Source organism: Ctenopharyngodon idella, chromosome 13 (genome assembly GCF_019924925.1).
Source record: "Ctenopharyngodon idella isolate HZGC_01 chromosome 13, HZGC01, whole genome shotgun sequence".
Taxonomy (NCBI): Eukaryota; Metazoa; Chordata; class Actinopteri; order Cypriniformes; family Xenocyprididae; genus Ctenopharyngodon; species Ctenopharyngodon idella.
In genome coordinates, this window is record NC_067232.1 from 5,156,719 (window position 1) to 5,183,276 (window position 26,558).

General features: G+C 37.7%; 1 protein-coding gene across 1 annotated transcript in view; it reads right to left on the reverse strand.

Annotated features, from left to right (window-relative positions):
* The window catches only part of LOC127525392 (V-set domain-containing T-cell activation inhibitor 1), a 33,879-nt gene that overhangs the window by 2,725 nt on the left and 4,596 nt on the right, over nt 1–26,558 (reverse strand). Inside the window, exons 2-3 of the mRNA XM_051917927.1 lie at nt 16,512–16,859; nt 14,009–14,284 (exon numbers count right to left, since the gene is read on the reverse strand). Coding sequence (XP_051773887.1) covers nt 14,009–14,284; nt 16,512–16,859 — 624 coding nt within the window. The remainder of the gene's footprint in view (nt 1–14,008; nt 14,285–16,511; nt 16,860–26,558) is intronic.

Below are 26,558 nucleotides of genomic sequence, written 5' to 3' on the forward strand. Positions count from 1 at the left end.
TTTTGCAATTACGTAAAAAAGTAAAGTAATCACAACTTTGTAAGGTTAATAAATTGTATACTGTATGCACTGCTATTGTACTGAATATTGTATAGTAATAAATGTCTGTATGTTCAGCACTTGCATACTGTAAAAATACAATAGTCCAACTGCAAAGGTTTTTAAAAAAAGGAAGTTACGGTACACTCAAAAGAGTTGTACAACTGCGAAATCAAAGTCAGTGAGAGATTCATTCTGCCTCAGCATCACGTCTTTATGTTGGCTTCAGCCTGAGGACATTGTCCACATCACAGGCAATGTTGTTTCTTGCGAGGCAAAGGAAAAAACCCTCTAGTTTACCGGATCTGGCCTTGACAACACTCCCCAACTTGCTCTTTCTCATCCTCTTCCTCCTTGTCCACCACCTCTTACACATACTCTTCCTCCTCTCCTTCCCAGACTGTTTCCATCCATTGTCTGTATCAACATTCAGTGCACCTGTGCACTCTGAACTGGCTTATATTGTACAGTTGGTTTAATCACATCATTAGAAATAAGTTGTGTGAACAATTTTGAGCCGTTGTGTGTAAAAAATTGGTTTAGGCAATTGAGAATTTGGTGCAGAGAATGGAGTCGAGTGTTTTAGCAAATCAGAAAAACTGTATTAAAATTAATAAGATGAATAAACAGAAATAATAAGAATATTTAAAGCTGCAAGCAGCGATGAAAGGGCCCTCACACCCAGGGCCACTGACACCCGGTGGCCTTAGGAGAGAGTGAACTGTGGACGGGTAAATATAGGAGAAATATGGCAAAAGTAAATTTTAATGTGGAACACTTCCTGCTGCCAGGAGGTGGCGCTTTGACTATAACTGAATGTTGCCATGTAGATGTCTTCAGGCCAGGACTATTATTAAACGTGAGTTTTGGGGCAGATTGGACTTTGTATGCCTGAGTTACAACAACTTCCTTTTTCATGGCGTTAATCACATACATTAGCACTTAGACAAGTGTCGCATGATTTAACATGTTTCTAGCATGTTTGGTACTTCATGGCATATTTAAATGTGTTTCTGGGAGTGAATTACAGTGCAAAGCATGCCATTTCCTGTTGCCAGCAGGTGGCGCTATGACTAACTGCATATTGGCATGTAGATGTCTTCAGGCCAGGACTCTTATCAAACGTGTGAAGTTTGGATCGGACATTGTATGCCTGAGTTACAACAGCTTCCTCTTTCATGGCGAAACATGAGACTTTGTCAGGCCGCCACGGACACTTCAGCGAAAACATCAGCGAAAACATCATATTGATGTAGAGTTTATCTGATATTTTTGTAGGTATTGGGCTGTTAAATCTGTCTACCGAATTTCATACTTGTACGTGAAATGTAGCGCGAAAGGCGGGTTGCGGGTTAAAGGAACACCAAGGATTTTATTAGTCAACAATCTCCCTCCAGAATTCCTCTGGCTGGGGACATAGCCAAAGCATGTTAGCTGTTGTGGTGGGTAAGTAAAGGGGCATGTGAACACCTGTGACGTTTCATTATGGACTTTTATGTTTAGTTTCCTGTGATGAAGAGTGTACCTGGCCTAGAACATTCTCTCTCTGTGAAGTCTATGTCCAAATCACACTGCACGGCCATTCGAATACCACTAAATGTTAATAAAATTCATTTCTCAGAATGTGCATTCTGTGTTTGTAATTTCACCATAGTAACACCATAAAAAATGACAAATTAGAATCATTGCTGCTCATTCCTGTGAACTTATCATGAAGGGAAGGGAAAAACACTGGACAGATGCCAGTTCATCTCAGGGCTCTCTCACAGACACGCCTGCATATCTTTGGACTGTGACAGCAACTGTAGTTCCCAGAAGAAAACCTGCTGCAACAGCGAAAACTGTCAAAAGGAGGCATTTCCAGGGACCTTCTTGCTGTGAGGTAACAGAGCTGACCACTAAGCCACCGTGCCACACTTTAATTAAAAATAAAGGAAGAACCCACGCCTATTCTCTAAATCACAGTCTATCATCTTCACTAAATGGCCCCCATATCAATTTTAAATCCCACCATTTGCTAAATGAAAGAACGCTGCCTTCGAGTGCTATTTTCTACTTCCCAATTCTGAAGTTGTTTTCCTCAGTCACTTTGGTACATTTCTTGAATCATCCTTAAGATTTGCAAACCAGTAAGTGCATTTCTCAAAACAATTCGTACAAACAGCACCACACAATGGATTACCTGCAAAAGCTTGAAACCTCAAAATCCTTAGTTCATCTCTCAAAAGTAAGCATTTATGTCAATGAACATCAGTGAGATCATAATGACAAGTCCTTGTGTCATTGTTCACAAACAAGATCAAAATGTTTAGTCATGTTGTCAATATAACAGTGTACTCTGTCTGGTATTTTCTGTGGTCAAGCCAGCCGTCATTGCGAAATGCACAGTCAATCTAGCCGCCACTATATTTTGTGGTTCGCGCATACACTGGCTATTACACTAAGACCGTCAGAGAACTGATCTGAAAGCAAGTATTCTTCTGTCAAAGCGATTTCACTTTCATTTATTCAGTCACTCTGTCTGAATAAATGAAAATAACTAAATAAATACATATTTTACAGCCCAATTTCACCTGAAAATGATAGTACACCTCACAGCCTGTCACTGTATGATATGCTAAAATCCAAAATAAATGTCTGCCTGAATAATAATAATAATAATAATAATAATAATAATAAAACAGGCCTAATTAAATAAATATAAATGAATATATATATATATATATATATATATATATATATATATATATATATATATATATATTTCACAGACCAATTTCACCTGAAAATGATAGTACACCTTGGACCCTGTCACTGTATGATATGCTGAATTCCAAAACAAAAGTCTCCTCGAGTAAATGGAAAAAAAGGCCTAAATAAATATAAATAAAAATTTAACAGGCCAAAGTCACCTGAAAATGACAGTACACCTCACAGTCTGACACTGTCTGTGCTAAATTCCAAAATAAAAGCCCTCCAACACTCATATATACAATGTTTTGTCCATACATTCTAAAACTAAGAAAAGTCCTAGTTTCCACAGACCGTTTTCACCTCAGATGGACAGTACATCTTCTCACGGTGTCAACTACACTGTTTCAGGACATTCTGATGTTGTATTCCAAAATAAAAGCCCTGCAAACTTCAAATATACGCCGTTTTGACTATACATTCAGAAAATCATAAAAAGAAAAGTCCTAGTTTCCACAGACCAATTTCACCTCAGATGGAGAGTACACCTTCTCATAGTGTCAACTACATCAGTTCAGGACATTCTGATGTTGTATTCCAAAATAAAAGTCCCCCAAACTTCATATCCATGCGCTGTTTTGTCTATACATTCAGAAAATCATAAAAAGAAAAGTCCTAGTTTCCACAGACCAATTTCACCTCAGATGGAGAGTACACCTTCTCATAGTGTCAACTACATCGGTTCAGGACATTCTGATGTTGTATTCCAAAATTAGAGCACCCCAAACTTCAAATATACGCAGTACATGCGTTTTGGGGGGCTCTTATTTTGGAATACAACATCAGAATGTCCTGTAACGGTGTATGACACTATGATAAGGTGTACACCCCATCTGAAATTAAATTGTTCTGTGGAAACTAGGACTTTTCTTTTTACGATTTTCTGAAAGTATAGGCAAAAAAAATGTATATATATGAGTTTTTGGGGGGCTCCTATTTTGGAATACAACATCAGAATGTCCTGAAACAGTGTAGTTGACACCGTGAGAAGGTGTAATCTCCATCTGAGGTGCAATTGGTCAGTGGAAACTAGGATTTTTATTTTTATGATTTTCTGAATGTATAGACAAAACAGCATATATTTGAAGTTTGCTGGGCTCTTATTTTGAAATACAACATCAGAATGTACTGAAACGATGTAGTTGACAACGTGAGCAGGTGTACTGTCCATCTGAGGTGAATTTGGTTTGTGGAAACTAGAACTTTTATTTTTATGATTTTCTGAACGTATAGACAAAACAGTGCATATATATGAAGTCTGGGAGGCTTTTATTTTGGAATACAACATCAGACTGTCCTGAAACTGTGTAGTTGACACCGTGAGAAGATGTACTGCCCATCTGAGGTGAATTTGGTCTGTGGAAACTAGGACTTTTCTTAGTTTTAGAATGTATGGACAAAACATTGTATATATGAGTGTTGGAGGGCTTTTATTTTGGAATTTAGCAGCAGACAGTGTCAGACTGTGAGGTGTACTATCATTTTCAGGTGACTTTGGCTTGTTAAATTTTATATTTATTTATTTAGGCCTTTTTTATTTTCATTTACTCGGGGAGACTTTTGTTTTGGAATTCAGCATATCATACAGTGACAGGGTCCGAGGTGTACTATCATTTTCAGGTGAAATTGGGCTGTGATTATATATATATATATATATATATATATATATACACACACAGGTGCTGGTCATATAATTAGAATATCGTGAAAAAGTTCGTTTTTTTATTGTAAATTATTTTAAAAAAATGAAACTTTCATATATTCTAGATTCCCTACATGTAAAGTAAAACATTTCAAAAGTTTTTTTTTTTTAAATTTGTTGATTAGAGCGTACAGCTAATGAAAGTCCAAAATCCAGTATCTCAAAATATTAGAATATTTACATTTGAGTTTCATTAAATGACCATCCCTACAGTATAAATTCCGGGTATCTTTTGTTCTTTGAAACCACACTAATGGGGAAGACTGCTGACTTGGCAATGGTCCAGGAGACAATCATTGACACCCTCCACAAAGAGAGTAAGTCACAGAAGGTCATTACTGAATGGGGTGGCTGTTTACAGAGTGAAATATCAAAGCATATTAAATGCAAAGTTGACTGGAAGGAAGAAATTGGGTAGGCAAAGGTGCACAAGCAACAGGGATGACCGCAAGCTTGAGAATACTGTCAAGTAAAGCCGATTCAAACACTTGGGAGAGCTTCACAATGAGTAGAATGAAGCCGGAGTCAGCGCATCAAGAGTCACCACACTCAGACATCTTCAGGAAAAGGACTACCAAGCCACTTCTGAACCAGAGACAACGTCAGAAGCATCTTACCTGGGCTAAGGAGAAAAAGAACTGGACAGTGAACAGTGGTCGAAAGTCCTTTTTTCAGATAAAAGTAAATTTTGCATTTCATGTTGAAATCATGGTCCCAGAGTCTGAAGGAAGACTGGAGAGGCACAGAATCCAAGCTGCTTGAAGTCTAGTGTGAAGTTTCTGAAGTCAATAATGATTTGGGGGGGGCGTGACGTCTGCTGGTGTTGGTCCATTGTGTTTTATCAAGTGCAAAGTCAATGCAGCCATCTTCCAGGAGATTTTGGAGCACTTTATGCTTCCATCTGCTGACAAGCTTTATGGAGATGCTGATTTCCTTTTCCAGCAGGACTTTAGCACCTGCCCACAGTGCAAAAACCACTTCCAAGTGGTTTGCTGACCATGATATTACTGTGCTTTATTGGCCAGCCAACATGCCTGACCTGAATCTATGGGATATTTTCAAGAGAAAGATGAGAAACAGTCGATCCAACAATATACAGATGATCTGAAGGCTCAATAGTGCCTCAGCAGTGCCACAGGCTGATCACTTCCATGCCACACTTCACTGATGCAGTAATTTGTGCTAGGAGCAAGTCATTTGCTGTAATATGTCCTGCCGATCAAGTATTGAGTGCACAAAAGAACATACTTTAAAGAACTTGAACTTTTCTGTTTTGCAAATCCATTTTTTGATTGATCTTAGGAAATATTCTAATATTTTGAAATACTGGATTTTGGACTTTCATGAGCTGTACGCTCTAATCATCAAATTTAAAAAAAAAAAAAAACTTTTGAAATGTTTTACTTTACATGTAGGGAATCTAGAATATATGAAAGTTTCATTTTTAAAAATAATTTATAATAAAAAAATGAACTTTTTGATGATATTCTAATTATATGACCAGCACCTGTATATATATATATATTTTCATTTATATTTATTTATTTAGGCCTGTTTTATTATTATTATTATTATTATTATTATTCAGGCAGACATTTATTTTGGATTTGACCGCAGTCCACAACGGCTGGTGAGCAAAAAAGTTCATGTCAAGCCCTGCACTGACAACCTAATTAACTTGTTTCCAAAATAATGCCATTTCTACCACTGGTTGTCCCTCCATGCTTCACGTGTTTTTTGTATACTGTTTGGTAAATTCGAGAAGATCTTACTGCGCTCTGAAAATCTCATCTTATAGGAACCTCACAGTCAAAGCAGTTTCACTAGATGTTCATCAAACAAATCTTTCATATAGTTTCATAACACTTGGAATACAATAAGGATAACGTTTATGATGCATGACACACCCAGACAACATCCAATTATTTTGTCTGGAAAACAACATTTCCCTGAAATAACAATCGTTAGCTGTCATTGTTTTTATGCTGAGCTGTCTCATGTGACAGTGACTATGGATATACAGCTTTTCTTTAATCAAAGACCTCCAAAGTTGGCAGGAGAAAGCAGCGAGGTAACGTTAGGCGAAAGCCCGAGTGTTACTGTGAGACCGACGCGCAATGGTTCTGCTGTGATCTTTGTTTGAACTATTTTCGCTGCTAAAATAGAACAAAACAGTCAATATTGCGTCTAAAATGTAAATGACTTAATATTAATTACTTGTTAATTGAACTGTCAAATGAAATCAGTGTCACATTTTCAATCGTGATGGTATTCGGCACTCTTGGTCGTGTGATGTTGCTTAACTGTATCATATCTTATAAATATAAAAACTCCACATTTTGAATTTTTACCGCAGTATGTAGCCGCGGCTCATCCAAATTATTAATCCAAACATAGACCTCTATATATACTGAATTAATAAATTATAAATGCGTTCAGTATTCTGCAACAAAAATGGAACTGCAGCGCGTTCTCATAGAGAACCATTGGGGCAGATTTCTGGCTGCCCCTTTTATTTCCACGTGACGTTACCTCATGTAAACCTCGCTCCAGACCAAGACGATATCAGTTCGCTTCAGATATGTGTCTGCATCAGATCAGTAACTAGTTCGCATATCTGTTCTTTCTATGTGGAGTAGCGTATTAAATTAATGAGAGTATAAACCCTTTAGTTTATACAGTAGTTATGTTGTGTTTTCTGTTTTTCTGAGAATAGACATGACTGTTTTCTAAACTGGAATTCCTACACAACTTGTAGAATGTGACGCAATAAATACTAATTCTAAGATGGCATTCTATGCGTTTGTCGTGTGTACTAAAGTCTGTCAATCATCATTAGAGCGCCACCCTCAGGCTGAATAACGCAAGGACATTAGAATTCTGCCAAATACAGGTGCTGGTCATATAATTAGAATCTCATCAAAAAGTTGATTTATTTCACTAATTCCATTCAAAAAGTGAAACTTGTATATTATATTCATTCATTACACACAGACTGATATATTTCAAATGTTTATTTCTTTTAATTTTGATGATTATAACTGACAACTAAGAAAAATCCCAAATTCAGTATCTAAGAAAATTAGAATATTGTGAAAAGGTTCAATATTGAAGACACCTGGTGCCACACTCTAATCAGCTAATTAACTCCTGCAAAGGCCTTTAAATGGCTCAGTCTAGTTCTGTAGACTACACAATCATGGGGAAGACTGCTGACTTGACAGTTGTCCAAAAGATGACCATTGACACCTTGCACAAGGAGGGCAAGACACAAAAGGTCATTGCAAAAGAGGCTGTTCACAGAGCTCTGTGTCCAAGCACATTAATAGAGAGGCGAAGGGAACGAAAAGATGTGGTAGAAAAAAGTGTACAAGCAATAGGGATAACCGCACCCTGGAGAGGATTGTGAAACAAAACCCATTCAAAAATGTGGGGGAGATTCACAAAGAGTGGACTGCAGGCTGGAGTCAGTGCTTCAAGAACCACTATGCACAGACGTATGCAAGACATGGGTTTCAGCTGTCGCATTCCTTGTGTCAAGCCACTCTTGAACAACAGACAGCGCCAGAAGCGTCTCGTCTGGGCTAAAGACAAAAAGGACTGGACTGCTGCTGAGTGGTAGAAAGTTATGTTCTCTGATGAAAGTAAATTTTGCATTTCCTTTGGAAATCAGGGTCCCAGAGTCTGGAGGAAGAGAGGAGAGGCACACAATACACTGGACCTCAAGCAACGTGGAAAGTTTCTACAGTCAGTGATGGTTTGGGGTGCCATGTCATCTGCTGGTGTTGGTCCACTGTGTTTTCTGAGGTCCAAGGTCAACGCAGCCGTATACCAGGAAGTTTTAGAGCACTTCATGCTTCCTGCTGCTGAACTTTATGGAGATGCAGATTTCATTTTCCAACAGGACTTGGCACCTGCACACAGTGCCAAAGCTACCAGTACCTGGTTTAAGGACCATGGTATCCCTGTTCTTAATTGGCCAGCAAACTCGCCTGACCTTAACCCCATAGAAAATCTATGGGGTATTGTGAAGAGGAAGATGCGATATGCCAGACCCAACAATGCAGAAGAGCTGAAGGCCACTATCAGAGCAACCTGGGCTCTTACAACACCCGAGCAGTGCCACAGACTGATCGACTCCATGCCACGCCGCATTGCTGCAGTAATTCAGGCAAAAGGAGCCCCAACTAAGTATTGAGTGCTGTACATGCTCATACTTTTCATGTTCATACTCTTCAGTTGGCCAAGATTTCTAAAAATCCTTTCTTTGTATTTGTCTTAAATAATATTCTAATTTTCTGAGATACTGAATTTGGGATTTTCCTTAGTTGTCAGTTATAATCATCAAAATTAAAAAAAATAAACATTTGAAATATATCAGTCTGTGTGTAATGAATGAATATAATATACAAGTTTCATTTTTTAAATGGAATTAGTGAAATCAACTTTTTGATGATATTCTAATTATATGACCAGCACCTGTATGTGTCTGTGTTCAGCGATTAGAATAAAGCTTACAAAATGGTTATCATAAACTAGCGCTAAGACCCAGAATCTGCCCTACCTAAATTTTTGGCCAGAAGCCGCTACTGGCAGTATGTTAACTGAGTTTCTTTGTGTCTGCTGCGCTCATTTGTTTCGATTTCTCCTCGAGAGGCAGCGCGAGCGCCTCAACTGCGCAACCTTGTTGGCGTCAGTACATTATGTTATGCACTATCGATCGCCACTTAGACTAAATGAATGCAGAATCATTATTCCCTTGTTATTTTTGTTATTGTCGTTTTAATCCGGCTAGGCTTAAAATTCTCTTTCACTTGCTCCTTTACATAATCCACTTGTTCCGGACAAGCCCTATCGAGCCCTGCGACGTGTGTTTCAGACTGCTTCAGTAGGCTACGTCCAGTGCTTACGACTCCTACGTTGTATCTGTTTGTGTCTGGCGCCGGATCTGGGGGAATTTTTTGAAGTAGTCTGTCATTTAATCATGAGATTTGCTCTCGGCAATACCACAACAATGCTGTTTACTCCACATTAGATATTGCTGTGTGCTGGATTCAAGCTGCACACACTATGCAGATAAAAAAAAAGGCAACAAAAAAGCAAATGCTAAAGGGACTTTACTGAGGAATGGCAAATGTTTCTGACACAACAGTATGGGGGTAGAATTGTAGCAAAATTCCAAATAAACAGATTATGATCCACAAATAAATGTAAAGATAGTCACAAAAAAATAATCATATGCACAAATGAATAGAATGAGATCCACAAATATATGTTAGAAGTTTCACAAAAATTAATTGAATTCACAAATAAATAAAATGAGATTTGCCAATAAAAAAAAACATATTTACAAATATGTTTTTATGTCACAAGCACAACTCTGCCTGCATTTATTTGTGAATCACCACCTGTACATTTGTGAATTGCTTTGTGTATTTGAGAATCACCTCACGCATTTGTGGATTCTGAAACAATTCTAGCGTCACGACTGCAGACAAATCGACTACTCAAGCCAATCAGATAATGGCCACGTTGCGCTGACCAATCACAGCACACTTTCGCTACAACCAATCACGTTTTGCTTTACAATCGGGGGCGGTCTCGTCCTGCATTGGCTTAGAAAGGAAGTAGAGGGTTCTTAAACAGTGATACAGTAAAAAGAGGTTTAAAATTTACATTTCGTTAGACCATTAGACTGTGTGTCAAGCCAAGCCAAACTATTATATTTTATGCGCCATTTAAAAATGCAAGAGAAACAGTGCTCTCTGTTATGGGAACAACAACAACGGTATCATGGATACAAATGCGTTATGGAAGCGTCACGTTATTCAAGATTGAACAAAAAGCCTCAATAATTAGCTATTTACTTATCTAACTGGATTTAACCTTGTGATAAACACGCGAGTTTGCAAAATAGATTAAACTGTCGTCACATAACAACAGCATTTCCCAGTTTATCAATCAAACATCGACGGATATGAGCAGCAAACCAGCTATTAAACATAAACAGGCCCTTAAATAATATTTTAAACATTAATTAAACGTTTTAACGTTACCATTGTTTGTAGAGAAGATACAGACTTTTTAAATGTGACAGGTTATTGAATTACATAGCCTATAGATAATTTAAAAGTAAAATGTCCAGCTGTCAAACACTTGATCACGCAAATATTTCAGATGAATCAGACTTAATCGTTTTTTATTGTAAAAGTTATTTACAGCATCCAAAATAAATACAAAAAATTTATTTTTCAGCATTGCAACCTCTTTATTTGTATTATCCAAAACCATAGCTGCAGTGATGCCGAGGCTCGTACTGGTACATCACTGATGCTCACTCAGGCTCATATTTGGTATTATACAATATTATATTGTGCAAGTGTGGTATTATAGCTACTGTAGAACGGGACCTCCGTTTACTGCCACTGACTCGTCGTTTCTCACTGCGCCGCTTGTAGACAGTATAGCTGCATTTGCATGGACACTAATAATGCAATCTGTTTGTTTATAATGATTATAAAGCCTTCTATTTGCTGCATCGCGCCGTGCTGCGCCTCTCGCGTCAGGAAGACGTGTTATAGCTGGGGATCTGTGAATGATCATAATTAGTGCATAGCCTTGTTCATTACTGCAGTGATCAGTAACACTCAGACCATAATACCCGTCAAAATAAGAGCCCCCTTCTTGTAAGACGGATAATGCAGACCTTATATATAATTACACCCACAAAAATATGTACAAAACAAATTAAAAGATTAGTCACAATAAAGTCTGTTACATTTTGTAAACGGGGTGTTTTTATCACACAAACAGCACTTCAGCTCAATACGAACGAGGCGCCCATGGTGGAATAGTACGGAGCTCCTTTCAGAGTCTTTCCAATAAGTTCCCGCCCCGATTGTAAAGCAAAACGTGATTGGTTGTAGTGAAAGTGTGCTGTGATTGGTCAGCGCAACGTGGAAGTTATCTGATTGGCTTGAGTAGTCGGTGGGTGGAGTCGACCCATTTGTGGATTTGTCTGCAGTCGTGATGCTAGAATTGTTTCAGAATCCACAAATGCATGCAGCGATCCACAAATGCACAGAAAGCAATTCACAAATGTACAGGTGGCGATTCACAAATAAATGCAGGCAGAGTTGTGCTTGTGACATAAAAACATATTTGTGAATATGTTTTTTATTAGCAAATCTTATTTTATTTATTTGTGAATTTATTTAATTTTGTGAAACTCCTAACATATATTTGTGGATCTCATTCTATTCATTTGTGAATATCTTTACATTTATTTGTGGATCATAATCTGTTTATTTGGAGATTAGCTACAAATCTACCCCCATACAGCATGACCTTCTTGTGTGCCTGATTACAATGCCAGGTGCAAGAATCGTTAGGTGTGTTTGATTTCACACAGCGTTGCGCAGACCAATAGGCATTTGACTTGAAGCAGTGCATGGCAATTAGAAATTTTGTATCCACCTTATTCCTGACTAGCCTACTGCATTTCGAATTATGGGTTGCACTTCCGGTTTGGGGAACTTCCATTTAAAAAGACTGAAACTAATCGTTTCAAATCATAAGGTTGCCCTACAAATAAAGCTAATCTGTCAGTTTGACTGAATGAGCTGTCAATTTTTCTTTCATGTTTTATTTTCAGACATCATGAGAATAACGTAAGGCTTGGTATTTTAACGTAACATGTTATAACAAGAATATCTATGGCAAGAGCTCTTTTCAGTCGCTGCTTTCTATCCTCATAATTATTTTCTTTTGTCCCTTTGCATACTGCTGTAATAGTATGAAAAAGGACAACATATACTGCAAATTTGTGGTCTGTTCTCCCGATATAATTTACGATATATCCCATTAATAGTTCACTGGAATGCATGAAGAATCTCTCGTTTTTCTCCTCAAAGCCTCACGTCTCTTTCCAGGTTTGTTTTCACAGGTAAATACAATTTATTATTTGTAAAAATGATGGAAATCACTTTGAAATAGTATCACGCAATGCTGAAGTTCACGCAAGAGCTGTATTTTGATGGCTGACTCATTCTGGGTAGATTCTCATGCTCTGATGATGACACGGCTGGTTCAAGCTTGGCTGGATTCACCAATGACAATGGAGTTTCGTGTTTGTGTTTCATGTTTTTGTTTATTCTGACATCAGTTTCAGTTCCAATGTTTGGCTCGGAAGGCTCCGAGCTCAGAATTTGGCCCAAACCAAGAGTTGATTAATGCCAAGTTCACACTACAGGACTTTAAGCCTGATTTGCAAGTTAACGGGCTGTGATCGGGGGAAAATCAGCGGGTGATCGGTGCTCGCCAATCTTTATGTGTGAACTACTCAACGAGTAGCCTCAAAGAGGCTAGTTGACGCCAGACAAATATGTAGCATGCTAAATATCTGGAGCTGTCAGCCGACTCGATATCCTGTGGTGTCACGTGTCGCGACGCAACAGCCAATGAAATATACACTGATGTCTATGGAAGCAGCAATAACAATCCATTCAAATAATTTGCCGGCGTTCATTCATATCAGATACACATTGTGTAAGTAACTATAAAGCTCACTCTATTCTTCTCCCAGTTCACCGGTCACATGTATTTCGGTACAAATGGATGAATTCACGTGCTGTAGCCTATTCCAAATAAATGTTGTACTTTTGAACTTTCCATTCATCAAAAAAAAAAAAAAAAAATCCTGGAAAAAAAAAAATGTATCACGGTTTCCACAAAAATATTAATGGTGCAGTAAGCGATTTCTGAGAAACGCTGTTGAAAATTAAAATCAACACCTAATCAAACAATATTTGCTATAGATGTCTGTTCTGTGTGTGTTGATTTTTTTCTGTGTTTGTACATAGTCCTGGCTGTATAAATAGGAGATAAAACAAAGTGGATCGGACCAATCCATGGAGTGCATCCACACACCTGTAGCCAATCAGCAGTAGGGGACGTGTCCAATCATGATGGGGGAGGAGAGAAAGTGAGCAAGCGGGACATTTGTAGAAAGAGAGATATTAAAGAGGAAAAGGTCAGAGAAATATAAATGAAATATAAATGGAAAAAGAAGGGTTACGATCAGGCAAGAGCTAAGACCAGTGTTAATATTGGGGAAACTTTCCAGCGCTGGAGAGATGTTAGAGAGCGGAAAGGCCTGGAAACGGACTCCAAGGTTGCTTTGTTTCTGCTAAGTAACTATGTTTCACAGAATCAAGATATGCTGTTGTTGAATCCCAGCTGATACTTGTGAATGACTATAATTGTGTGAGCTGTCTGATTCAGCATTGATAATAATAAGAAATGTTTCTTGAGCAAATCAGCATATATGAATGATTTTTGAAGGATCATGTGACTGAAGATTTCACAATCATACCCACCCCAAACTTTTTCTAAAAATCCATCATATCATAATATTTTTGTAACAGTGGTTGGAAACACAATGAATCAAATGATTGATCAAATAGAAACAAGTATCCCAAAGATCCATGCAATAATTTTTTCCCTGAAACTACTTACCATAGCTGAGGATAACATGCCTCTGTAGCTCCTGATGTGCAGTAGGGTTTTTTAGAGTAAACGTGATATTGAACACTGGATTCTGGGTTATGTAGCAGCTTTTTAAGTAGTACAGCCCTCCATCTGATGCAGACGAGACCTCCTGGTGGTCAGAGAGATTCTGACCCCCCGACCCCAGCCACATGACCTCTGGCCTCGGGTAGCCCTCCATCTCATATTGAACCGTCACATCGGAGGATCTGAGATGGATGCTTAACCTTGGCTCGGAAAAGAAGGCTGAAGACACAAAACACGCATACAATGATTTACCGAATCAAATACATTCACTCACATCTAACTATTATAAGTCAAAATCTGTATGACTTGGTACATGCATTACAGAATACAAGCAAATTGTAATATTACAAAGTGGGAGAGTCCATGCAATAGTTTACACTAAAAAAAGAAACTCCTGTCACCCTCATAAGTTCCATTTTCTCATTTTGGGTTACCAAAAACATTACAACAAAGGTCTGGAACAACATAAGGGTGATAAATTGTTATAGAACTATTGCTTTAATTTGAATGGTGACTAGTGCTTGGCAGAGTTATAGTTAAAGGTACACTATGTAACTTTTTTTGTTGTTCAAAATTAACATTAAAATAATGAGTCAATCTATCATCAATCCTTCTTCCAGAATTAGTTTTTTCTTACACTGATTCACTATGGTAAGCCTATTATAAGTGTTTATTTAGAGCCGTCAGGATGGTTTTTGGAAAATTTTGCACATACATCCCTCGCCTGTGCTTGTCTCGTCATATCTTTAATTAGAGAAAAGCTGCTCCTGGCTACTTTGAAGTGCGTCTGGTAAGGGAGTGGCACAGGTTGTCACATGCAAGAAAGGTTTACATGAAGCATACTAAACCTCAAACCTCCGGGCTGGGAAATCACTTGTTTTAAAAAAAATGCTAGACAGGATAGTCTGCTGGCAAAAAGATAACGCGACAGAGCTCATAATAAAACCAGATTCAACACTAGCTTGACTTTTCAGAGATGCTGAGAACTGAAGGATTTTAAATGTTGTAAAAGTGACGCCGAGATGACGTTTTTATTACAGGAGAGTAAGGCATTTCATTGAACAGATAAATTGCCATATGTAACTCTCAAACAGAGTTCATTGTAAAGCATTATCCATTGTGAAGGGTCATTTCTTTATGGTTGTTGTAGCACTGTGCTGGAATTTATTAATAAATTAATGGGTAAAGCTACAGTAACATCTTCAGCTAGTCAGGTTAACATACTTTCCATCTAAACTGGTTAGTAGTGAATATTTTATGAGCAGTACGATAACCATATTCATATTCATCAGCACAGTCAGGCAGAGCCGAAGGACCACCAAAACAATGGGTCTCATTCACTAATAATTGTGTGGATTATTGTGTATTTGTACTTACAGGAGATTTTCCTCACGAAAAATCTCTGCCCAATTCACAAGACATATACGCATATAAATTTGTTCTTAATCTCGTTCTAATGTTAGTGAATGTGGAGCGGCCGCATGCAGAAGGTTAGTAATTTGCATAAGACACACCCAAACCATCTCCATATAAGGGCTTTCCGCACAACCTTTCCTTTACAGCCTTTTGTCACTCCACTCTCTGCAGACTAAAAACGCAAGAGGCAGCGGTCAGGAATGGTTTTTAAAAAAGCGCAGCGCAGATCGCGAGGGTCTCGAGACGCGCTTTTGAGACATGATGCAATAACGAACAAACGAACAACTTGCAACCTGTAAACAGAAGCTTGCAATGCTTGCCCCGCCTCCAAGTTCTTCTGATTGGTCCACTGTTTTGGAACTGACATTGATGAGCAACGCTGCATGTAAAAGTTGAAATTTTTTTAACTGGACACTGCGTATTAAAAACACAGCGCTCATGTGCGAGGCGCTGCAAAAGATGCGAGCGTAACGATCGAAAACTTCCTTCTACCGCATTGGACGTGTTCTGTGTGAACAGCCCCTAAGTTGCTTTTTGTTTTTTCCTACATTTATACAAATTTATACATTTATATAAATTTAGAATACATTTTGAGGTTTTTGGTGAATCATGATTTGTTCGCGAAAATGTTCGTACTCAGATTTCATGCATAAATTTGTGCAAACGCATGCTTAGCGAATGAGACCCAATGTTCTTCTGTTACATAGTGTACCTTTAACTAAAACCATTCAAAAACTTGCTTGACATAAAATATAAAAACTTAAACTTATTTTATTTCAGCTAGTTGCCAAGGCAACATATCTCATTTTTATTTAATTTAACAATGTAATAAAGTAACTAAAACTGAAATAGAATAAAAACTATTTAGACATAAAAAAAAAAAAAAAAAGCTAAAACAAATTACAAAATCGCACAACAAAAATCACTAAAACTTTAAAATTAAAAACAAAATATAAAATACCAACTAATTCAAAATATTAATAAAACCTATAACAGTATGTTAAAAATACTAAAATAACGTTTGGCATACCCGCGTAAACCAGTTCTAACACTCCTTTACCAGTTCCCTTGGCATTGCTCACTGTGCACAAGTACTTCCCTGCATCCTTCAGTCCAAAATTCGATATACTCAGAGATGCATTTCCTTTAGCAAGTTCATTGTGGTTTAACTTTGTACGGTTGAAATAATCTGGGCTTTGTCGATCGAGCTGGTCCTTCTGGTAGTAGAAGCTGTGGACCACTTGTGCATCTTCTTCCCGCTGCCAGGTGATCACAAGATTGGAGATGTTAGAGTCTGGCTTGAATTCGCAGGAAAGAAAAGCCATTGCTCCCCGGACCACGAGGACAGGACCGGATGGTACTGTGACGGAAAAGGAGTCTAGCAATAAGAAAGATTACATTGAGAGAGGATGCATGTTTACTCTCACTTATCATACTGTGCACAAGAAACTGATTTCAATCTGATGTTAATGTGCTGCTAAGCTTTCCAGTTTAAAGATAAATTTACTTGAGAAGCAATGCTGCATAAGACTTAAGGACTTGTTTTCATAGATTGTATCTTTAAAATGATCTCTAATACACTTAGAGATAAAATCAATAGAGTTTTAAAATCTTACGCAGTGTTGCTTCTCAAGTAAATGATCTCATATTTAAGGATTTTTATGCTGTAAGAAAAAACACAGTAGAAAAACAAGGAAATGTACTGGTAAATTTGTGTCAGAATATTATATGTTAAGTTTACAGACATTTCCTTTAACCCTGAAACACAATGTAATGCGTAATTCAAAATACGGGTAAAACACCTGTGAAAAAATCAATATGGAAAATTTCTTCATAACAGCACATTGATATTTTGCAGTGTGATGCAATACTCAAATCAGCATAAGTCAAGTCACCTTTGTTATACAAGTCACATTTATATACTTCTTCATACAATACAGATTCTTTCAAAGCAGCTTTACAGTGATAAACAAGAAAATAATTATTAAATGATGCAAACATAATTCAATTCATCTGAGTTCAGCTGAGATCAGTTCAGTGTTGATTCAGTTTCGTTCAATAACCATGTAAAGATCATCAAATATGAAATGAGTTCAGATGAGTTATAAACATAGACTGTAAAAAAATATGGATGTAGTGTCTGTGACGTCACCTGTTGGTTTCTGAAGAGCATTTTTGAAACCTAAAGCCAGCTGTTGGGCAAAGAGGCGGGACGTGGGTGGAGCGGTGGTGACATGACGGCAGCAGACAAATGACTAATGGTGACAGCAGCAGCAATCCACCTGTCACTCAAGTGGCCGTGACCTTAATTATGCTTAACTTTAAGTAAGCAATAAGGTAGGAGAGGCTGTGCTGTATCGTGAATAAGTCACGGCTGAAGGGCGTTGTTAGACATGACACGAAGCCGCCATTTGTTGGCGGCAAAGACTGTCTTTAAGAGTGTGTCAGTCAGTAACAAAGACTTTTACATTGAAAAGACTGAATTGTTGTGAACACGGAACAAGACGCAACTGAAATGCTTTAACTAGCGCCGTCAGTCACGGGAAAACCCCTTAACTGTTAAAAGGACAAGATAATACATCGGACATTTAAACAGGTTTTTTATTATGAACATAGGACTGACCTGAAGGAAAAGGCTAATTCTGAATGCAGGTAATAAACTCGCTCACTCGATCTCTTTCTCACAATACTCTTCTAGTTCTACATAATACAGTAAACTTCAATTCAGTTTACGTTGCTAAGAGTGGTTGCTAAGGGTGTTGTGTAGTGATACACAGAACCGTTGGGTGAAGCGGTCATAGCCGTGTTTTATTGTGAATAAAACACAGCTATTGACCAATCAGAATCAAGGACAGGAACTGTTTTACAAGGCTTAATATAATTTAAACGGATGAATTATAAAAATAAAAAAAATCACCCACCTCACAGTTGTCATGAAGGGCAAAATTAGCTTTATAAAATGGATAGTTCCGGCCCTTGATTCTGATTGGTTGAGCCGTGTTCGAAGCCGTTGTAAAATTCCTGAAAACACATCTGACCGCATTACATAAGTATCGATGTGCCACCGAGTGTGTATGTTGCTGCGTCTGTCTTTGCAACGTAAACATATGTTTGTTCTCAATTGATTTTGTTCATTGAAGCTTACTGCATTATGTAGAAGATTATTGTGAGAGAGAGATATCGAGTGACCTGCATTCAGATTTAGCATTTTCCTTCAGGTCAGTCCTATCTATGTTCATAATAAAAAATTTGTTTGAATATCTGCTGCGATCTTGTCCTTTTAACATTTAAAATGCTTTCCCGTGCCTTGCTGACACTGACAGCATTAGTGAAAGCATTTGTCATTTGCATCTTGTTCCTTGTTCACAAGTTATATAAAAGTCTTTGCGACTGAGTGACTCGCTCATAAAGACAATCTTTGCCGCCATCTAATGGTGTAATAAATGTGACTGTTGCTGTTCACCGTCAGGGACTATTTTTTTTCCAACGGAAGGAAAGCTTTTAGTGATTTTACTTCATGAAAGTTGCATTGATACATATTTTTTGGCTTTAAAGTGCCCCTATTATGGCATTTGAAAGGTTCCTATTTTTGTTTTGGGAGTCCCTAACAACAAGTTTACAAGCATGCAAGGTCAAAAAACAATATAATAATAATCTTATAATATGCATTTATTTTTACCTTATTCGCTCAACGAAGCCTACAGTATACAGTGCTTGCATCACTTACATTGTATTATAATAATGATGGTGCTCCGCTCTGTTCTAAAAATAAAGACTCTGAGGAAATAAGTTGCTTTGTGTTTATGTTAGCGAACCTAGCCCACAGTTTGGTGGTAAACACACTAACAGTCATGGTATATGCGTTAGCCCAACGCAGAAACATATTGATAAAGCACTGCAGTTGTACACCAACATATTGCTCCATTCTTTATCATAACTCCAAGTAATAACAACAACAAACATTTGACACATTTCTAGACATTGGACCCTTCGCCAGGAGTTTGATTGACAGGCAATCTAACCAATCATAACGCTGAATCCGCCATTTTGTCCGATAAAGCAGTCAGAGGAGTTAGTATTAACGTTGATGGACTTAAACTTGAAAAATGATGTGTACTGACGTCTTTCTGTGGTTGAAATGTGGTTCATTCCTGTTTATTTGATGATATAAATTAATTAGTAAAAATAGATGATCGGTTCATGAGCCGCTTGATCTGAGGTGCTACAGCAATCTGTCACGACACATTAAAGAGCCACAAAACGGTATTTATTGTTTAAATTTCTTTTAAAATGACAGAAAGTTGAAATTTGAGACTTTGTTTCATATCAAAAGTAACCTGCTCTGTCTTGTCTGTTGATACGTTGTCAGTGTCCTCTTTGCTCTGTGATGTATTTTTCACTGTGTGAGAACATGATGTGTGGCGTGAGAGTAGCATTGTCGGACATAGCAACAGTAACTAAAGGAGGCGGGTCTTTGTGAACGGTCAATTGCCAGCGAACACATATTGCTATTAGCTGGTTAGCCGGAGACCTACAAGCCGCACGGAGCGTACACAACTAAATACGTATTGTGCATGCTACAGAGAACATAACATCAACAAATATTAATCATACTTACAGGTTGTAATTCGGAGGAGGAAGAAGCTGGTCCAAATAAACTGGGTACTGACCCATCCTACAATAACAACCGGCTTGCAAATCCCTCGTTGAACGCATTTAGGTTGAAGAAGCAGTCGTCAGTAAAATGACAGGAACACAGCACAAGATTCGGGCTATACTGCTGTGGTATCGTTGTAAAGATGAACTTTAAAGGCATCATGAAATCAAAATTGACCCTATTTACTTTGTTAGCGCATATTACTAGTCTTGTGCTGAACAATCAATCCGTGTAAGTTAATACACAGAAATCTTAAATCTTTAATCAAAATCTGAAAAGTTACTTCCCGTCTGGAATGCCATTCCTTCACTGATGACGTCAGTTTGATGGCTTGGGTTGAAAACGCTTAAACCACTCCCCTCCAACCATTAGTCTGCTATGAGCGAGAAATGGAGAGGAGGAGCGCTAAAGTAAAACCCTGCCCTCAATATTCAATATTCCGTTTCACTTGGAAATACGTCACAACACTGGGTAAAAGTCCTTGGCAACTTCCGGTTCACGGGGACTTTAACCACTGATTCTTCACATATTGGCAGTGTTTGACTTTGTTTCTTCAATGTTTTCCCTGGTGTCTGTGTGCGCAATAAGTGGGTGGGCAATATGCTAATGTTTCGTTTTGACGTCACAACGAAACAGCTTAGGATTCATTTTACAAAAGACTCGTTTAATTGACTCAGAGTCGACTCTTACTTTTGAGAGAGGTGCACTTTCAGATTTAAAACTTTGCAGGATGTGTTCATTCACTTAGAGCTATGTCACACACTACATGAAAGGTAATTTTCAAAAATCCATAATAGGGGCACTTTAATATTTGTATTGTGTGGTAACCATTTTATAAAAGCAATACGCCCTGTGAAGCCGTGGTTTACCAGCTGGGGGTTTTAGGCAACGCCCTTAGTGGTTATAAATTCACTGTAAACCATGGCTTCTTGGGGCTTAATTGCTTTAATATAGACTAAAACCACAATTTGTTCCAGACTGTAAACATGTTTTTTGCCTAGCAGCCAGTTGATGAATTGCAGTTTAAGTCACTTCCATATTGGCTTCAAGAGAAACGGGGGACAATTTGACAATTTGTTTATATACTTTTTGGTATTGAATAAATTGAATGCCTAATTAACCTAACTTGCCTAAATTAACCAAATGAATCCTCTAAGCCTTTAAATTGCACTTTAAACTGAGAATTACTATCTTGCAAAAATTAGCAAAATAATATGTACTGTCATCATGGCAAAGACAAGAGAAATTAGTTTAGACTTGAGAAAAAGAATTGTTAATGCTCACAAAGGAGGAGAAGGATATATACGTTTATCAAAGCGTTTTCAAGTCTCAAGAACTGCCATGAGAAGTATTATCAAGAAGTTTGAAGAGACCCACACAAGACTGGCAGAGGAAGGCAGCGAAAGATTTCAAAACCTTTGGAAACTAAACTAGTGAGAGAGATTTCTAAAGAGCAGTATCTGCCAAGACACTGGTGATTAAGTAAGCCAAGTCTGGGATTGATGTCACAATGAAGACAGTCATTAGAGAATTGCACAGAAATAGACTGCGAGGTTCCTGAGAAAGAAAAAATCTTCTGAAGAAGAGACATCTCCCAGCTAGACTAAAGTTTGTCAAGGACAACCTGGAGGAAAATGATGCATACTGTTTCGTTTGGAACTGAGAATCTGGTCAGGGTCGAAAGAATCATGAAAAAGGAAGACTATAATGGGCCGTAGTTGGATCATCCATTAGGACAATGATCCACAACAAACATCAAAACAAACACAAAAATGTGTCACTGAGCACAAAATGAAGCTTCTGCCATGGTCATCCCAGTCCCCTGACCTGCTGGTTAAACTTAGAAATGTAAGTTCACCTGCTGCCTTAAAAATGTGAGTTAACTCAACTTGAAGATAAGCTTTGTTTCAACTCAAAAATAGTCAAGACAATGCATTACTTTAAGCTAAAATTTAAACTTAAAGTAATGCATTGTCTTGACTATTTGTGAGTTGAAACAAAGATTATCTTCAAGTTGAGTTAACTTATGTTTAGTTGAGTTAACTCACATTTTTAAGGCAGCAGGTGAACTTTCATTTCTAAGTTTAACCAGCTGAAAATGTTTTACAAAATGAGTGGAGTGCACTGAAGAGAAGCACCAACATGGATCTGGGAATCTGAAGGATCTGGAGAGATTCTGTATGAAGGAATGGTCTCTGATATCTTGTCAGGTGTTCTCCAAACTCATCAGGCATTATAGGTGAAGACTCAGAGCCGTTATCTTGGCAAATGGAGGTTGCGAAAAGCATTGAATAAAAGGGTGCCAATAATTGTGGCCAACGTGTTTTGGAGAAAAACATTTATTTCATAAAGAGATTTTCCCTACATTTTCAATTCTTTTACTTCAATAAAAGGTTAGATTTTTGTGATTTTTTTTTATTTTTTTATAAAAGATCAAAAGGATTAACAATGCAGATTTATTTTTACAAGCTTCTTTGTTCATATTTACCAGGGGTGCCAATAATTCTGAGCACAACTGTACACTGTATATATACAGTATATATGTATATATACAGTATATATATATATATGTGTGTGTGTGTGTGTGTGTGTATTAATGTAAAACAATAATAAATACTGAATGGTATCAACATTTCTCTGCCACATTCAACAAATGTTTTCACTGAAATTTTCATAATACCTTTTGTGAATCCTTTTTCTATCATGCATGCTATAATTTTGGCCAAAAGGTATCTTGTAAAATGAATGGGCTGCTAGAACTGCCTGTTGGGAGTACAGTACACAAGGTTTTGTAACAGAGTGATTGTCAGGCTGAATGGAATACCAGCCTTGAGCCACACACAAAAGGAGACCGGGTGTCAAAACAAAGGTACTGTTGCTGAGTTTTGTGTGAGTGGGATGAGTAGATGTTGAGTTGTTGAATCCCTACCGTGTCAGGTCTATTGAATTTGGACCTTGTTATTTTTACATGACTAAATAACTAGGTCAACCTTAAAATCTCTCTGAGGTGTTTCTACAAAGGCAAGGCAAGCGATTGATATAAGCAAGACAAAACGATTTAACACAACTTTGAAATGAATTTCCATGACTTTTGCAGTTGTTTGCGATGAATTTGAACAATTTAGTCAAATATATTTTGAAGCCAACCATAAGTACAAAATAACTTATCTAAATCCTAGATCCTAAGGACACAGTTTCTTGAGAGGTGATAACCACTGTAGAGGCGCCTGACTGTTTTAGTCACACAATAAACCACACAAAAAAAAGTTACATTGGACCAAATGTAAATATATTATGTCTTCAAATCTCCTATCAGCAATAAAAAGCAGAAGGTGTCAAACTCAGTCATCACTAAGACATAAAAATAGAAAATAAGTTAAAAGAAATGGAAGTAAAATCAAAACAAAAGCACGCACATCACCAGCAGAAATATGCTCAAAAATGGGTGCTCGTCGTCTGATGAAGAACCTGCGTGCTCAAAACGTAACCCGGTGTGAGTCTTACATTAAATAAGTTTTGCCTATTTTTTGGAGCTTTGGTGTGCCGACTTTTTTCCTGTTTTTCAAAGAAATGGAAGTACAAAAAAAAGTGTAAAGCGAACTCATTTTTTCTGATACAGATTTAATGGCACAAAGACAATGGTGTGCATTTATCTTGATAAATGATATCTACTTCACTGAAAGGGATAGGATTCGGGTCATTTCACAGTAAGAAACGACTGCCGGATGGCGACAGCACCAAAGTCTCAGAGAGAGCTCCAAAAACAACTCTACTGTAAAACAATGGAAGAGTCCCTTTATGTGGTACACATGGCAAAGTTAGAGTTGGAAAAACACAAGAGTTGGAAAACTATCCCATACTGTTAAAATATTTGGATTGCTTTGTTTAAAGTAGGGGTGAAATGGTTCTCTGTAAAAAATCGAACCGTACCGTTCTGCACACTCGGTTCGGCACGCACTTGCACCGCGGTTCATCTCATATCAGACGACGCATACGCATCTATAATATGGTTTGTAGAAAATAAATAAAACAGACAGAGTTAGGCTAATGTATGTTTCTGTCGATGGATACGCATTCTGGCTTCCCCTAAACTTTGTTCAACGCGAGTGCCGTATGCTCTATATGACCAGTCATTTACGCCGTCATCACCCAGGTAGCGCGTGAGCGCAGGTGAGACCTGAACAGCACACGTTGCTATCTGCGTTTAAACTAAACTCATTTAAGAATTGCCAATTTAAACATTCGAGTGCATTACCGTGAGTAATCTGAACCGTCGCACGCACCCCTAGTTTAAAAATAACCTACTAAACCCAAACCATAATTCTCTTTTTCAATCCAAGTTTTAAATGTAACATGACAAGATTTTTCTCAGGGACAGAGAGAATAAACAAACTTTCAAAGCAATAAAATGTTGAAGTATGGAGTCATTCTTGAGTAGGGATGCAGAATATATTGGTGTCATTAACAGTATTGGCCGACAGCAAAAATGCTTTTCTTACTTAGATTTTTTGTCTTGTCCAGTCCAAATATCTAAAAATTAAATTAAGAAGCATTTTCTAGACAAGTAAAAATTATTGACTTGTTTTTCAGAAAAAATAAATAAAAATTAAGTGAGTTTTTGCTTAAAACAAGCTAATAATCTGCCAATGGGGTAAGCAAAATAATCTTGTTTTCGGTTTGAAATAAGATTATTTTGCTTACCCCACTGGCATATTATTTAGCTTGTTTTAAACAAAAACTCAACAGCTTCCGGAAGAGGTTTTCTCTTGTGCATGACCTAAACCTTTAAGCATCTTACAAGAAAAACCAATCGGATATAGCTTATTAGTCCCAAATCTGGGAAATGTTTTTTTTTACTGTGCAAAATAATATACAATATGGGGTGGAGTGTGATGTCACAACTCCCAAATTATATTTGTTATATCTGTGGAAGGAAAACAGTTACAGTGTTTATTTTAACGGCACAAACTAGCACAAATCGAGCACAAACAAATGGCACCGGTTTGAAGCGATTTGAACGACATGGGGTGGAGAATGACGTCACACGACCAAAAAAATAATGCTCAATATCTCGAACACCAAACCAGCACAAACGTTCGTTTTTGCGGCACAAATCAGCACAAACGTAGCACAAACGAATGACATAGTTTTGGGGATTATTTCGATTTATAGGGTGCCAACTTCACGGAGGTCTATAAACTGTCTGTTGTGTATCCCCTTGTGTAACCATGAGGGTTGATTTAAGGCCTCATTAGATCAAGCCCAAATATTGTCCCTTGTTAATCCAGTTTAAACACAGATAAAGAGAGATCTGACAAACTTCAAGAAAGGACTAATACTTTCCTAATTCTACTGTAGCTGTTTTCCTATATACACACAGCAACGACTATAATGTATGCTGTAGTCCAGGTCACATCAGGACACATTCAGCATTCACATTAGCATTTACAAATGTGATGTGGCCATTTTGTCTTTTGACAGGCATACAAGATGTAAACTACCACATTTTCACCCTGTTCAAAGAGATTTCTGTAAATGCCTCAGAATAAGTCAGTCGAGAAAACAGTATACCTGTTCAAAACTCGCCCCCAAGGTGCGGGAGTTCGTCTGGCAGCTGGCACTAATTTCCTCTTTTTTATATATACAGTACTTTCCAAGTAGAGTTCAAAGAGATTTATCCACATTTTTCTGCTGCTAAAACTGCAATTTAGGTGTTCAGACTGGCTGCCAGGGAGTTAACTGGGTTCCCATTTTCTTTTACAACACATGGACGGCCGTGTACTCTGTCAGAGACAATCCAGTCGCATGTACACTTCTTTATTGATGATTCCATGAAGAAACTTTAACATTTTAATAATCTACAGAAATTTCTTCCAATATAAAGAACCTTCTGATTCCATGAATGTTAAATTTTCTTCATGGAATCATCAATAAAGAAGTGTACATGCGACTGGATTATCTCTGACAGAGTACACGGCCGTCCATGTGTTGTAAAAGAAAATGGGACTCATCAGACCAGGCAAACTTTTTCCACTCAGAGGTCATGTTAGATTTTCTTATTGTCCGTCAAAGTTTGAGTCAATTTTTGAACATTTAATCTTATCACAGGTTTGTTCACACCTACATACAGTAGTCAACATTTGAAGTGGATCAAAAACGTTAATCCAAGCTGTCCTAAGAACTAAATTGTACTAAGAAGAAGGTTTTGGGACAACTTTAATGAAAGGTTTTGATCCACTTCAAATGTTGACTACTGTTAGGCTACTGATTACAGAGCATTCCCAAAAACACATTACACAGCCTACATTTCCTGGAAATTTTTAATTTCTCAGAAGCCTTGTTTACCTGTCTGCACTTTTTAAAGCCTCCTCTGTGTGTACTGTATCCGCACCAACACAGCAAGTCGTTGTTCAATAGGAG